This window comes from Vicia villosa, unplaced genomic scaffold (genome assembly GCF_029867415.1).
Source record: "Vicia villosa cultivar HV-30 ecotype Madison, WI unplaced genomic scaffold, Vvil1.0 ctg.002501F_1_1, whole genome shotgun sequence".
Lineage (NCBI taxonomy): Eukaryota > Viridiplantae > Streptophyta > Magnoliopsida > Fabales > Fabaceae > Vicia > Vicia villosa.
In genome coordinates, this window is record NW_026705949.1 from 220,643 (window position 1) to 235,090 (window position 14,448).

The 14,448-nt window shown below is 37.2% G+C and overlaps 1 protein-coding gene across 1 annotated transcript; it reads right to left on the reverse strand.

Moving 5' to 3' along the window:
• Positions 1–325: 325 nt before the first annotated feature.
• On the reverse strand, positions 326–1,369 carry LOC131639010 (uncharacterized). Its single transcript, XM_058909533.1, has 2 exons — positions 1,288–1,369; positions 326–984 (listed from the first exon to the last, which is right to left on the reverse strand). The coding sequence occupies exons 1-2, from the start codon at positions 1,367–1,369 to the stop codon at positions 326–328; spliced, it is 741 nt and encodes a 246-aa protein (XP_058765516.1).
• Between the last annotated feature and the right edge of the window lie 13,079 nt (positions 1,370–14,448).

The following is a 14,448-nucleotide window of genomic DNA, read 5'->3' on the forward strand; positions in this document are numbered from 1 at the left end:
TGTCTTTTAAAATGTGTTTGAATTTCATTGAATTTCACTACAATGAATTAAATTGACTTTTAAACTTCTTTGTTAAGTTTTAAAAAAATATGAATTGAATATTATTTTATAAAAACTGTAATAAATACTCCTTTCGTCTCACAATAGGTGTCTTCTTTATAATTTTTATATTTTTTAAGATAACGATTAATTGTATTGATTTTAATGATAAAATGAATATGAGGCGTGCTACTTGAGCTTATGAGGCGTGCTACTGCAGAGCCACCAGTCGAGGTTAAACTAAAAGGTATTCTTGTTCCCATATAATTGTTCACATTCAGCTCTCCTAACTTAACGACAAACAAACCAAATCAACAGCAAAGTCTATGTCGAAGATCGACAAGGGAGACTTCAAACACACTAGAGAAGTAGTCACTGATCCCTTAGCTGGAGTATCGACGACCATCTCTCCATTCATAGAAGACAACACAAGACCCAACTTATCCACACAATCAGCAACAATAAAACAATGAGTAGCACCAGTATCAATAATAGTAATTAAATGAGCAATATTAATGATACATGTATCTTTGATCATTCTATCCTTAGTAGCTGTCTGCGTCCTTGCAAACACTATCCCAACAGATTGTGCCTTCTTCGGCTTCTGACACTGACTACTAATATGCCCTTCTTCACCACAGTTGAAGCAAACCACCTCCTTACACTTACAATCAGTTATTATGTGCCCGACTTTGCCACAACAGAAACACCTATTTACCTTTATAGTACATGCATTATTCTTATGACCAGGTTTTCCAAATTTGAAACACACAACTCCAGTAGGAGTGTCTCCAGCACTAGTTCTCTGACCATTAGCAACCTTCTGTTTACCCTTACCAGCTGGAGCATCATAAGATTTTCCACAGTTATGTTGGTGCTTACCCTGCTTCTCATTGAGGATCTTATAATGAGCGTTATTGTCCTCTTCATAAATTCTGCAATTATCTATCAAATCCAGAAAGTTGTAAATCTTTTGGTATCCAATTGCCTTCTTGATCTCAGGACGCAACCCACTCTCAAATTTGATGCACTTTGAAAACTCAATAGTTTCCTCGTTATAGCGAGGATAGAACTTTGCCGACTCCACGAACTTTGCAGCACAGTCCGTAACCAACACATTTCATTGCTTCAACTCGAGGAATTCAATCTCCTTCTGTCGGCGATCATCCTCAGGGTAGTACTTCCTCATAAATTCCCTACTAAAAACAACCCAAGTGATAACCTCACCTGCAGCATCCAACCTCTAACGAGTCTCTAGCCACCAAACATCAGCTTCGATCTCCAGCATGTGAGTACCATAATGCACCTTCTGCGCTGGAATGCAGTCCATCACTCAGAAAATCCTTTCTATCTCCTTGAGCCAAGCTAACGCTCCATCAGGATCACACCTGACCTTGAAGGTAGGAGGATTCTCCCTCTAAAAGGTCTCCAAACTACGGGACTCATCATGCACACGCATGTTAGGTTGGTTCTGCATAGCCTGAGCCATCGCTTCCAAGGCAGCAACAATTGCAACATCATTCCTTACAGCCGCCTTCTGCTTCACACCGCACAAAAAAAACGTCAGAAACTAAATTGGCAATTGTTATACCCCAAAATTTGCCCGCATCTTTTTTCAGAGAGAAAGCAACAGACTTCTGTCTAAAAATTGGGAGTTTCATATAATCTTGGATTTTATTTCATAAATATCCCGATTTTATGAATACTCAGTTTTTTTAGAATATTTTTTATACGGTATTTTGGTTCGCTGTTGAATTTATTCTTACATAAACGCTAAATACTGTTTATCACTTCACACGTTGTTTATTTGAGATTTATTTTCAGATAAATAATACTGACGCAATTGGTACAGAATTAAATTTTGCAGGCGCAGAGTCCGGGGATTCAGACTGTACTGGTAACAATTAAATTATTATTAGTTTTTGTTTCCCACTAATTTTTGTACTATATTATTATTTTCAAATATTTTCCTTTCTTTTCAAATCTCTTTGTTTCAAATCAAATCCTAACTTTATTCTATACATCTTTCTTTTCAAACCCTACCATACACTTTCTTTCAAATCTTACTACCACTCAAATTTTCTTTTGTTCAAGATCCATGATGCTGAAATAAACAGCGAGGGAGGATGAGAGACCTATTGTAAGAAACCTGTTATGCGATGTTATGGATGCAAATGCAATTTTTTCAAGGATCTTTAGGAATTTAGTTAGCAATATTTAGAAAATGATTTGGTCGCGTCTTTGTCTGAAGAATTCTGAATTTTGTCTTTGAACGTCCTTCTTTGAGAAATCTAGCTCACCATATCGAGTGGGTCATCGCCTCTGATTCGGGATATTTCTGAATTTAAAAATGCATGGCTAGAGGAAAATAAATCCTCTTGCCCCTTGATAGGCACTGTGTCTTTGAATTGGAAGGTATGTGGCTAGAGGAAAATAAATCCTCTTGCCCCTTGATTAGGAAATCAATCCTTGATCAGAGTCCCTGAAATTGTGCGCCCTAAATCCCTAAGATCCTTGAAAGGGTTAGTTAAATCATGTTATGCTTATGATGTCATGATGTCATGTGAATGCAGTGCATTAGGCGTAGTGTGAGATAGTAAGGACAAACAAGTCATTTTAACAACACCTGCAAGGAAACGAAGGTTAGTAGCAAACACAAACAAGTCACACAAGTCACACAATTTTTGGCTTAAGGCTTGCATGGAGTATGATCAGGTGTCCTTCCCAAAGGTACATCTATGGATAAGGAGATTTCAGCAATAGGTTCTATAAGTTATCCAGAATTGTCAGCCCTTCTAAAGCACCCTCGGACATGATACATTCGCATCATGCAATGATACTTTGAGAAAGGACCTATCTGAATTGTAGCATCGGGTAGCGACTAGTTCTCAACATTTGTCAAGAGTAGTCCCCCCACTACGTTCCTAAAGGTCAGGATGGGTTAAGGGTAACTAAAGGTCCTTGAGCTCCGGCGCACCCACAGACACATACATAGACCCCCCTCATTTGAGAAAGGTGTGCATATGCTATGGAGTCCTAACTCAAGTGTGAACTTCATATTGACTCATCTCCCACATATGTGAAAGAGGTCGCCATGACTATGCCACTCCTAATCTTAAGTGTACTATCATCATTTATCAAGGCAACATTGAGGGACGATATCACTTTATTCGTAGGCAACTCGAAGGGACTATGATCTTTTATTCCGAGGGACTATGATGATTTGAACTCGTAGGCAGCAAGCTAAGGTATCCCTATATCCGAGGGACTTGACTATTTTGATCGAGAAGGCAACCAAGAGGGGTTACCTTAGAGGTGAGTGTGTGTAGCAATCATGTGGTTAATTCAGATATATTTAATCTTGAATTAGTGATCTACGTCCAGTTATTAGTCTTGTCACTCCCTATTTTACTAACCACGCAGTTAATATATTTACAGAAAAATAAAGTGTGGAAAGTAAATAATCTACGCTATTACAAAGCTTCGGGAATGGGGAATACACGATAAAAACTGGGGGAGGCGGAAAGTAAAGTGCGGAAAGTATAAAGGTCCTAATTACTATTACATCAAAATCGAATGAACAACCTATACACCTTCTAGAATTAAAATGACAGATAATAAATAATTAAATAAAAGCATAAATAAACAAATGCATAATTTAAATAATGACGGAAATAGCGAATAATCGTACATGCGCCATTCAATGGATTTTGAGATGAGAAGAGAATCGCGAGAAATTGGAATTTAGAAATTAAGTGAAGTCCTGAATTAAACTAATTGCAAAACTGATCCTAATTACTAAGTTAATTAAAATTATCAAAATTTAATTATAATCAAATTAACTAGATCAAAATTAAATTAATAGAACCTAATTACTAAAAGTAATAAAAATTATTAAACTTAAATCTAATATTTTGCTTTTTTATGGTTGATTTTAATAAAAGGAAAAAATACATTAGTAAAAAACAAACAAACAAAAGAAGAAAAAGAAACAAACAAATGGGTCTGGGGGGTGTTACCTGGAATGAGAGGCGTATGGCCCAATAGATAAGTGGCCCAGTAGATAGGTGGCCCAGTAGATAGGTGGCCCAGGAGAGTGCGCTCGTTCCTATGCTGCAGCCTTCTGGAGGTCCACCATGAGGAGGCGCCTTCAGCGTCCTTAGATCTGGCCCTGGAACGATCAGACGACTTGTGGGAGTTGGTGTATCATGCGTACATGCCAACCTGTGGCATTGGATTCTCTTGAGAACACAAGGAAATAATAATTGTAAAAAAGGTTGTTGCACGCAGCAACCAAGTTTCGAACCCACGCTAATGGGGTTGCATATCAATCACCTTACCAATTGCACTGTTATTATTTGCTCCTAGTAATACTTATCAAAACAATAATTAAAAAACAGATTTTATGTATTGAAATTCAAACGAGCAGTCAGCGCCGGGCCCACATGACAAACGCAGGCCAATCAAATGCAGAGAGAGAGACTGGAAATTTTGACCAACCACTCCCCTCACTACGCGTGGCTTCAACGTTTCCCAGACCACTATTCACCTTCTTCTTCACGGTTCTTGCGGAAATTGCTGCGGATTTAACCATGCTTTTACCTGCGAATTTATTCCTTCGAATTCTGCAAAAACCAACACTCACAAAAAGACACGTGAAGCAACCAAAGTAAGTGCCCAGATCCCTTTTATGGAGTGTTACGAGTGTTGTGACATGTTTATTACGAACTATGGTGGCCTGTAGTGGTGAAACCGAAACACACTTGTGTTTTGCCCTAACAATGGCAAACAGCGATTCACACGTCCAAACTAAAAAAGAATGACACAAACAGGTTCTAAACAATCATATGAATGGGAATGGATGATTAAAATTTATTTAAAATGCATCAATCTTTGAAACATGATTTGGACAAGAAAAGCAAACCGTGAAGGTATATTGAAGTGTTTACAGTGCTTCAAGACTTGATAGTGGACGAGGTTGCTTCCTGGGACATCAAAGAACTTCGTTTTATCCTTAAGAAAGCTTGCAAACGGCTGCAACTTTTGAACTCGAATGTCACCTTGTTCTTGAGTTTTTTAAGATTTCGTTAGGGTTTTGGAGGCTGCCAATTTCGTCCTCTCTCCATTAGGTCTTGTTAGGTATATATAGAGAGGTATTTTAGGGTTGAGAACTTAGGCCAAACATCCCTTAATTTGTGAGGAAAATATTAGAAAATATTTGATTCCATATTGCACCAAGTATTTCTATTTTGAGTCTTCTACTATTTTATGCATGTTTTCCTTAAATCATGGCCATTGGATCAACCTCCATCTGATTATATGATTTTACAAATATTTAAATTGTATTTTATCATTAAATAATGATTTTATTTTGATTTTAATGAATAAATTCAAAATAAAATAAATAAAAAACCACAAGATAAAGATAAAATGATTCATGGGCCTTTTATGAGCTAAAATCCACGTGGGTACTTCAATTGTTAAGGCCCATTGCTTAAAAAAACCAAATTTCCTCACTTAGGTTTTTGTAATCTTCTTGAAATTTGACCAACTTATGAGCTTCATATCTCCCTCTATTTGTGTCATATGAACATATTCTAGGACTTTTTAGAAAGCCCAAGATGTCCTCTAACCAATGTCTTTGGTCTCATGTCAAAATAATTTTCCATGCTCCTTGTGTGTTCTTTTGAAAAAAATGTCTTTTGGTTGACTTTTGAAAAGGACCTATAATGTTTTGGTCCATATCTCTCAAATGAAGCATTTTTAGACTTGACATGTGAGAGACAAAATTTTAGAGAATTCAATTTCCTTCAAAATGAGCTTTGGATGGAAAATTTATGATGTTCCATGTGAGAGTTATGGCTGGTCAAAGTTCAGTTGACTTTCTCCTATGAAAACCCTAATTTAGAAACTTTTGGAATTATTGATTTCTGATCTTTCCTTGATGAACCATGATCAATTCTTGATCAAATGGTGAATGATACTTTATAATGAGGATGTTGACCAAAAATCAGAAGTTTTGATTGTGGTTTGACCATAGTTTGACTTTTAGGTCAACTAGTCAATTTTTGATCGTTTGGTCCGTTGGGTGAACAATCTTTTGAATCAGAGCTTGAAAATTGGTATGAGGATCCTTTGAGGCATATGAGAGACCATGGGTTTCTTTTGAGGTCTTAGAACCTGATTTTACTGTGAGGAAAGCAAAACCCTAATTAAGAGGCACTTGTTTAGGAGATAGGTAGCTTTGAGCAATTGGAGATCTTTGAGCATTTGAAAGTCAGGTGGACTGAAATGTGATGGGAAAATTTAGGGGTATGACAACTAGGTAAGCAAGTAACTGTTCTGGGTACTTGTCTTAAGTTGATGAAATGTCTGGAGGTGTGACGTCTCAGGGGGGTCAAAATTAGGGTATGATACTAAGGTATGCCCTTCTATTTATTGGCAAAATGATCAGAGTAGTTGGAGAGAGTGAGCTTGCTTAGTGAGGTTACTTTGGTTTCTTGGCCATGAAGAAATTTAAAGAATACCCAAAATGCAACGATGAGCTCTTTGATACCACTCCCTAGCCATCGATTTGCTTGATCTTAGGGGAAAAAATTGATGCAGAAATGAGCTCTAATTGGTTGGGAGAAGCTTCCTTTGGTGAATCACCACTTGGCCATAAATTCTCAAAAATGTAATCATTACATAATCAAATGTTTTGGTTTTTTGGAATATTCTCCAATATTTGTACAATGATGCAATTGATTCAATCCTATCCTTTATGATGTTTCTTAGGTTTAGAGGCATCAACTAGTGTAGGCCTTTGCATAAAAATGACCAAACCAAAATTGGTCATGACTTGTAATTTTACTTCATGAGCGTAACTTTGAACAAGCATAACTCTTAGCTCAAAATGAATTTGGAGAAGGTTGAACACAATTTGGAAAGCCCTTGATATGTACTTCAATTCATTAGTTTGGAGTTTCCTCAAAATCATTTGGGAAATTTGTGTAAAATGGGCCTAAAATTGGAAGAAAATTAGATTAAAAAAACACTTAGAAGTTTACTAAGTGTTTATAACCTATGACTTTCAAAACTTATATCTCAAATGATTGATCTTTTGGAAAAAGTTTCAATAAGAAGAGTTGTTTTATTTTGCAAGATATACAACTTTAATGTTAGGAGATTTTTGAGTGTGTAAGCAAAATTTTGAGTTCCAAAAATGCCCTTGAAAACCCTAATTTTGACTTTTGTTGACTTTTTGATCCTTGATGGATTTTCTTGATTTTCTTTGGTCAAATGACTTCAATAATCATTTGTTCATGATATTGATCCTTAAAATTCATGGTTTGATCCAAAATCCTAAAAGTCAAAGGTGATCTTATACAGTTGACTTTCTTTAGATGGAGTGAAATCTTGGACTTTTGTGATGAATCGAGCCCTCCTTCTTAAATAAATGAAATGAATGGATTGTATTGAAGTATTGGAGGCCTTGGAATCGTGGTTTGGGTTGTGGAGCCATGTCCTGATTAAAAGTCAACTATCCAGGTGAATTAGTTTAAAAACCATAATTGTAGGCCAAATGAAATTGATGATTGTGGCCTCTGAATTGAAGTACAATTCCCATTGGATATTGAAATAGGGATCATTTAAGGGTGATTGATAATTTTGAGTGATGCCCTGGAGCCTTTTAGGGTCTCCCTAATGTGGGCCATGATTTTAGTCCTTGATAGGCTGAAAACCCTAGTTTAGTATCCTAAGCAAGCTTGAGTCCTGATGACTGATGTCTAATCATCATAGGTGGATGAATGGATCATTTTGAGTCCTATGCTTGTATTAGGGATCATTTCTTTATTGATTGATCCTTTTCTTCAGCTTCTTGTCCTTGGACACCATCGACTGAGTGTTTGGTAAGCAAGAGTCTGCTCTGAGTACTTGTCTTGAGTTGATGAAATGTTTGGAGATGTGACATCTCAGGGGGGGTCAAAATTAGGGTATGACAGGGTTGACCTACCATACATTCTGTTTATCCACATGTGGAATCATGTGAAGGAATCTAGAGAACCATTCAGGCTGAAATCTCAAAAGATCAAAAGAAACATCACCCCTATGTGAAGACTTACCTCTGATATTCTGAATGAGACTGGTCTGATACAAGAGCTGAGAGAAAATGGAACTATTAAATATCTAGAAGCAACGTGTGGGAGCACTCTCAATGCTCACTCTATGAAGAAAATGAAACTGATCCAGAATATTACCTCTCCTCCCAGAGTGGTAAATGAGATTCGGTCTAGAAGGGTTCCGGCTGTTGATGACTTTGAGTTATTCTTCAAGAATGAACATCCAAACACCATCCTTTTCTTTCTGGAGATGTCCCTTAGGGATAAAACAGAGTTTGATCAAGCATGGTTAAACAACAGACTTCTTCCAACTATAGATGATCCTACTGCATCTTAGAAGAGGAAGTCCAAAGCAGAACGTTCTCCTAGAAATAAAACCAAGCTGAAGAAGAAGAAAACTTCAGGTATTTCTATAATTGAGTCTGTACCTCCTGTTATTACTTCTGAAAATTTATCAACAGAACAACCAGAACATCAATCTGACTCTGATCAACCTAACCATGATTCCCTCAAGGTTCCTAGATCATCTGAATCTCTTAGGCAACTAATAGATGACATAAAAAACATAGATGCTTCTATTCTACATGATGAATCTTCACCAGAACAATCACCAGAACAACCACCTAAAACAACCAAACAATCCACTAAATCTCAACCTTTTGCTTCAACACAATCTAAAGGCAAGCAGCCGATCCATTCTTTTGAACCCAATCTAAATCCACAACCTCTGAACACCATTTTCCCACCTATACCAAATGAAAACATTTTCTCCTCTGCTCAACCTTCTGAAACTCAACCAAAACCCACCTCTCCATTATCTGATCCCCTACTAGAAGTTGACATTCCCATTTACTGCAACTTCTCTGACCCATCATCACCATCATCATCTGACTCTCTTTTTCATAACCATCACCCCTTTGAACCTACCCCCCAAAATCCTTCATCTGAACCATTTGTTGTAGTCTTAGACTCTGACAACGAAGCAGAATCTTCCCTCCTCTCATCCTCTTCAAACACCTCTCTTCTGTTTGAAAGACCCTCTGCCCCATATCTCATCTCTCACCCCTAAGAACAAATATCCTTCATCAGACCCAACCCAACCCCACCTTTTGTTGATATTCAATTTCATCTGTTAAAACATAAGGTACGGACTAGGTTAGATTATTTGAAGATTTCCTATGACTCCAAGCTGGATCATGTGGCTGCTGGAAAGCTTTGGAAGGATTTCTTTGAGGACGTGCAAACAAATTTTCTGGATCTCCAAAAAGACTGTCTTGCTGCTGCTCCTGGTCCTGCTGGACTGGCTCTAGAGTATGGTGATGGGAGGTATTTTCATCCCATTTTGAACTGGGAACCTCTGGAGAAATCTCCGTTTGTTGATGAGATGGAGTTGGACTCTGATGATATGGATCTTGATAACCCTCTGCCCATGGTAGTCTGGACTCCAGTTCAAATGGTCAACAATCGACCAGTTTGACCTAAAAGTCAACTATGGTCAAATCACAGTCAAAACTCCTGATTTTTGGTCAACAACAATATTTTGAAGTCACATTCATAATTTGATCAAGTATTGATCATGATTCATCAAGGAAAGCTTCAAAATCATCAAAAGTCCAAGTTTCTAATTTAGGGTTTTGACCTAAAAGTCAACTGAACTTTGACTAGCCATAACTTTCCCATGGTTCATCAAAATATTCCCAACCAAAGCCTATTTTGAAGGAAATTGAATTCTCTACATTTGGAAGATATGAGCCAAAACATTACAGGTTCTTTTGAATGTCAACTAAAAGTTTTTTTTTGTCAAAGCCAATATCATCAAGATAATATCTCCAATTACAAAAAAGGTTACAAAGTGGCTTGTAGTGGACATCTTGGGCTTTCAAAAAGTCCTAGAACACCTCCATACCTTAAATATTTAGAGATATATGCTTGGTACAAGTTGGTCGATTTTTTAGAAAGGCTTGAAACCGTAAGTTGCTTATTTCATATTTTTGAGGATTGGGCCTTAAGACTTGGACTTTCCACGTGATTTTGAGCTTGACGGAGGCCCATTGGTCATATAAAGTTTATTTCATGATTTTATTTATTTTATATTTGATTTTATTCGTTTAAAATTCAAATTAAATCTATTAAACTGATGGGAAATATTAAAGGGATGGAGGAGATTATTTTGGCATCTAATATTGAGTCTCCAAATCATAATAAATCAGTGCAAATTCATGGGAGATTGATTGAACAAGTTTGGACCCAAAAATAACAAAATTTCAATTTAATTTCAATCAAATTTCTCACCATCAAAAGACATGATTTTATTTGATTCTCTCCAAACATGTAAACCTAAAATCATTCTCTCTATATACTCATATTATTCAAGGCATAATAGGAACGAAAAAGAGGAGGAAAAAGAAAAGGGTTTTGTATTACAAAAAGATCCAAACTAGGGCACGTGAAAAGAAGTTGTTGCTGCTAGTTTCAAAGCTGATGGATCGTCCAATCTCGTCCCTAAGGTGATACAGAATAGGTTTTGAAAATTCTAGTAACACACGCTTGATGTCAAACTAGATGTTATGACATCCACAATACGGCAGTATAGATAGTAATAACAGAACAACATAAAACAATAAAAAACACACATAATTATTTAGCCAGTTCGGTTTAAACAACCTACTCTGGGGGCTACCAAGCCAGGGATGAAGTCCACTATTAGTAGTATCAATTCAAAGCTAAACTCTCCCGTTTACAACTTCTCACTTAATCATTATCCAATGACCCTTCTACCTAGGTTCTACCAAGATATGGAATATCTCCATTCCATTCCCCATCAATCACAGCAGTGATTACACATAAACAAATAAACGATTACAGATAGAAGAGACTATTCAAAAACACACCTTGATCTTCTTAAAAGCTTCAATCCAGAGACACACACTCGTGCTTAAAATCTTAGAGTGACATTAAACGCACACAACTAATTCCAACGCAATCATCAAGGACAATTGCTTCGATCACACGAGGCAGTTACAAAACAATAGTTCTTCACAATATAAAATCTTTTGTCTGCGTTCCAAAATAAGATTGAAGTCCATTTTAAATGCAGTCTTAGGCCTTGGGCTTTTTAAGAAACAAATTAGGGTTAACCAAGTTAACTTAATTCACATGCCAACTATCTGTTACAAAAAGTGCTGTCAGCAAGATCTTCTGGACAAAATATTCAGCACTCAATAAAAGGTTTCCTAAACTGATAATTGAGATAAATCAGGAAACACGTTTAATAAAAAATAACAGCTCCTGCTGTCACACATGGATGTCATGACATCGATCATGACATTCACTACAAAACCTATATTAGCTTCACACATATGCAACCTGCATAACACAACATCCACCAGGTATGTTTTACCTTTAACGCAGCCAACACGAAAACACCTTCAATCTCCCCCTTTGGCAAATTTCTGGCTAAAACAACCGGTCACACCATACCAGAGAATTCTTGCAGCGGACACAAGATAATCAAAACACAATAAAACAAGCTAATACAAACAGACAACATACATCACTAGTATGCACATATTGCTTAGACAAAACCAGACAAACAGCCACAAGAGTAGCACAAGCACAAACAGATTAACACAAAAATAAGCAAATAGTATTGTTGATCACACACAGCCACCATTCTTGTTGTTCTGGGGTGACATGTATGTTGATCACACACAACCACCATTCTTGTTGTTCTGGGGTGACATGTATTACTTTCTCCCCTTGTTTGGCCACAAAAGTTGCCAAAGCCAAAAAAAATGTCTTCTCCCCCTCCAAGTTTAAATAGGTTTAAAAAAAAACTGAACTAAATCAAATAAAAAAGACGAAAGTAAAATAAAGAGAACTAAGTAAGCAAAAACAAAACAAAACAAAACAAACAAGACTCCAGCTGCAATTACTGCCCAGAATCACACCCACTTGCGTTGTCTGAAGAACTTTCTTTCTCAGAGTCATCAGCTAGATTGGTACTTTCTTCTTCCAATTCTTGTTCATCTTTATCTTCCATCTCTTCAGTATCCGCAAATTCCTCATTCTCATCCATTTCCAGAGTCCGTATCATTTTTCCAAGAGATATTTTTCTAGATCCAAGTTCTTTGCAGGTCTCTTTTAGCATTGCTATGACTTTTGCTTTGCTGACTGATGCTCCAGATTTGGATGTTTCAGCTGATGTCATGAAAATGTCTGGAACATGCTTACCCTGAAATAGTTTGGAATGGAAGGCCAGAGGACTTTCTCTTTTGCACACTACACCATGAACATTGATAATGTTTGCATATTGATCCAGAATTATACCACACAAGAGGGATGGAAAAGCAATTGGACCCTTAATACTGAAGCTTCCAACATGGTTCAGGGTTTGGTCAAAAATATATGCTCCATAATCAAACTTTGCCTTTGTTCCTACAGCATACAGAAATCTACCAAGCACAGTTGAGATAATGGACTTGTGATTTGTTGGAACCCAATTAGCTACTCCTATCTTGTGAAGCATTGCATACTTGATGCTCAGCTTACTTGCAGTTAGCTTCTCTTTTATGGGCCAGCTTTTTACCTGCTTGACTGTGATCACTAGACAGACTTGGTTATCTGTTACTTTCAGCTCAGTTTGAGCTTCATCTGTTCTTCCCAAGAATTTATTAATCACATAAGGAGAGAACGATATACACTTACCTCTTACAAACACCTTTCTGTAGTATGCACTCCTACTGTTGCCACAATATTTAGATAAGTTCACCACAAATTCTTTGACCAGTTTCTCATAACATTAGGGAAGATTGCAAACAGTTTTTAGCAGTCCAGCTTCTTGAATCAGCTCTAAGACCTCCTTGTTTTAAAGAGCATTTGGAGCCAATTCTCTTTCAACAGCTAGTCTCTTTTGGAGAACATACTTCCATCTGCCGGCACTAGAGGCATAGTGGAATGACACATTATCAATGGGAACATCAAGAATACTGGCAGCAAGCTTGCTGGTTGTAGGCTTTTTCCTCGATGGATAGTCAGGAACATTCACTTCAATATCAGACTCAGGTTCAACAATTTCCCGCTCCTTTCTTTTCATTGGAATGACCTTGCTCCAAGATTTTAATGGACCAACCCCTTTACTCTTGGTTACAACTTTGCTCTTGATAGGACCTGGAGACGTACTCTTCTTCCTGACAACAACTTTGGCAGGGTTGTTCACTTGAGTTCTCCTTTTAGGTGATCTTTGGACAACAGCTTTGCCTTTTCTTCTTGTCATTAGTCTGTTGGCTACACTAGGATTCAAGGAGGTAAGTAATTCGTTGTCAGATTACTCATCTAAGTCTACCATATTGTTAGAACAAGATTTGTTCTAATCAATATTCTTAGTTTTGATGATAACAAGGATATGAATTTTGTGTGAGATGATGTGGTACTCTAATACACTGCAATTTCCCTTTCAGGAAATATATAAAGAGTATGCACAAATCAGCGCTCAGAAGCTTTGACTCAGAAGGTTCAGCATGCAACATCAGAACATGGTCTCGCAAGACATCAGAAGATGGTCGAAGCAAAATCAGAACATGGGTCTATGGAAGCATCAGAAGAACTTGAGTTCAGAAGCAGAAGCACTGAGGTCCTCATGGTATCACGCTCAGAAGCACTTCAAGGTCAGAAGACAAGAAGATGCTCTGCACCAAGCTGTTTGACTCTGATGATTTTCAAACGTTGTATACACAAACATCAGATCAGAAGCAAGTACAAGATGGCAGGCTACGCTGACTGACAAAAGGAACGTTAGAAGCTATTAAAGGCAACGTCAGTAGACACAGCGTGAACAAGGCTCGAGGTAGTTGACAAAAGAGTGAAACATTAAATGCAATGCTGTACGGAATACGCAAAGCATTAAATGCTCCCAACGATTATCTTCTTAAGTGCCTATAAATATGAAGTTCTGATGAGAAGCAAGGTTGACGAATCTAGACGAATTCTGTGAATATTAACTTGCTGAAACGCTGTTCAAATCAAAGCTCAGAAACTTCATCTTCATCAAAGCTCACTACATTGCTGTTGTAATATATTAGTGAGATTAAGCTTAAACGTTAAGAGAAATATCACTGTTGTGATTATAGCTTTTTCAGAAGCATTGTAATACTCTTAGATTTGATTACATTAATTTGTAAGGAACTAGAGTGATCAGGTTTGATCAGGAAACTCTAGGAAGTCTTAGCTTGTGTCTAAGTAGTTGTAACTAGAGTGATCACGTGGTGGTCAGGATACTCTAGAAAGTCTTAGCTTGTGTCTAAGCATT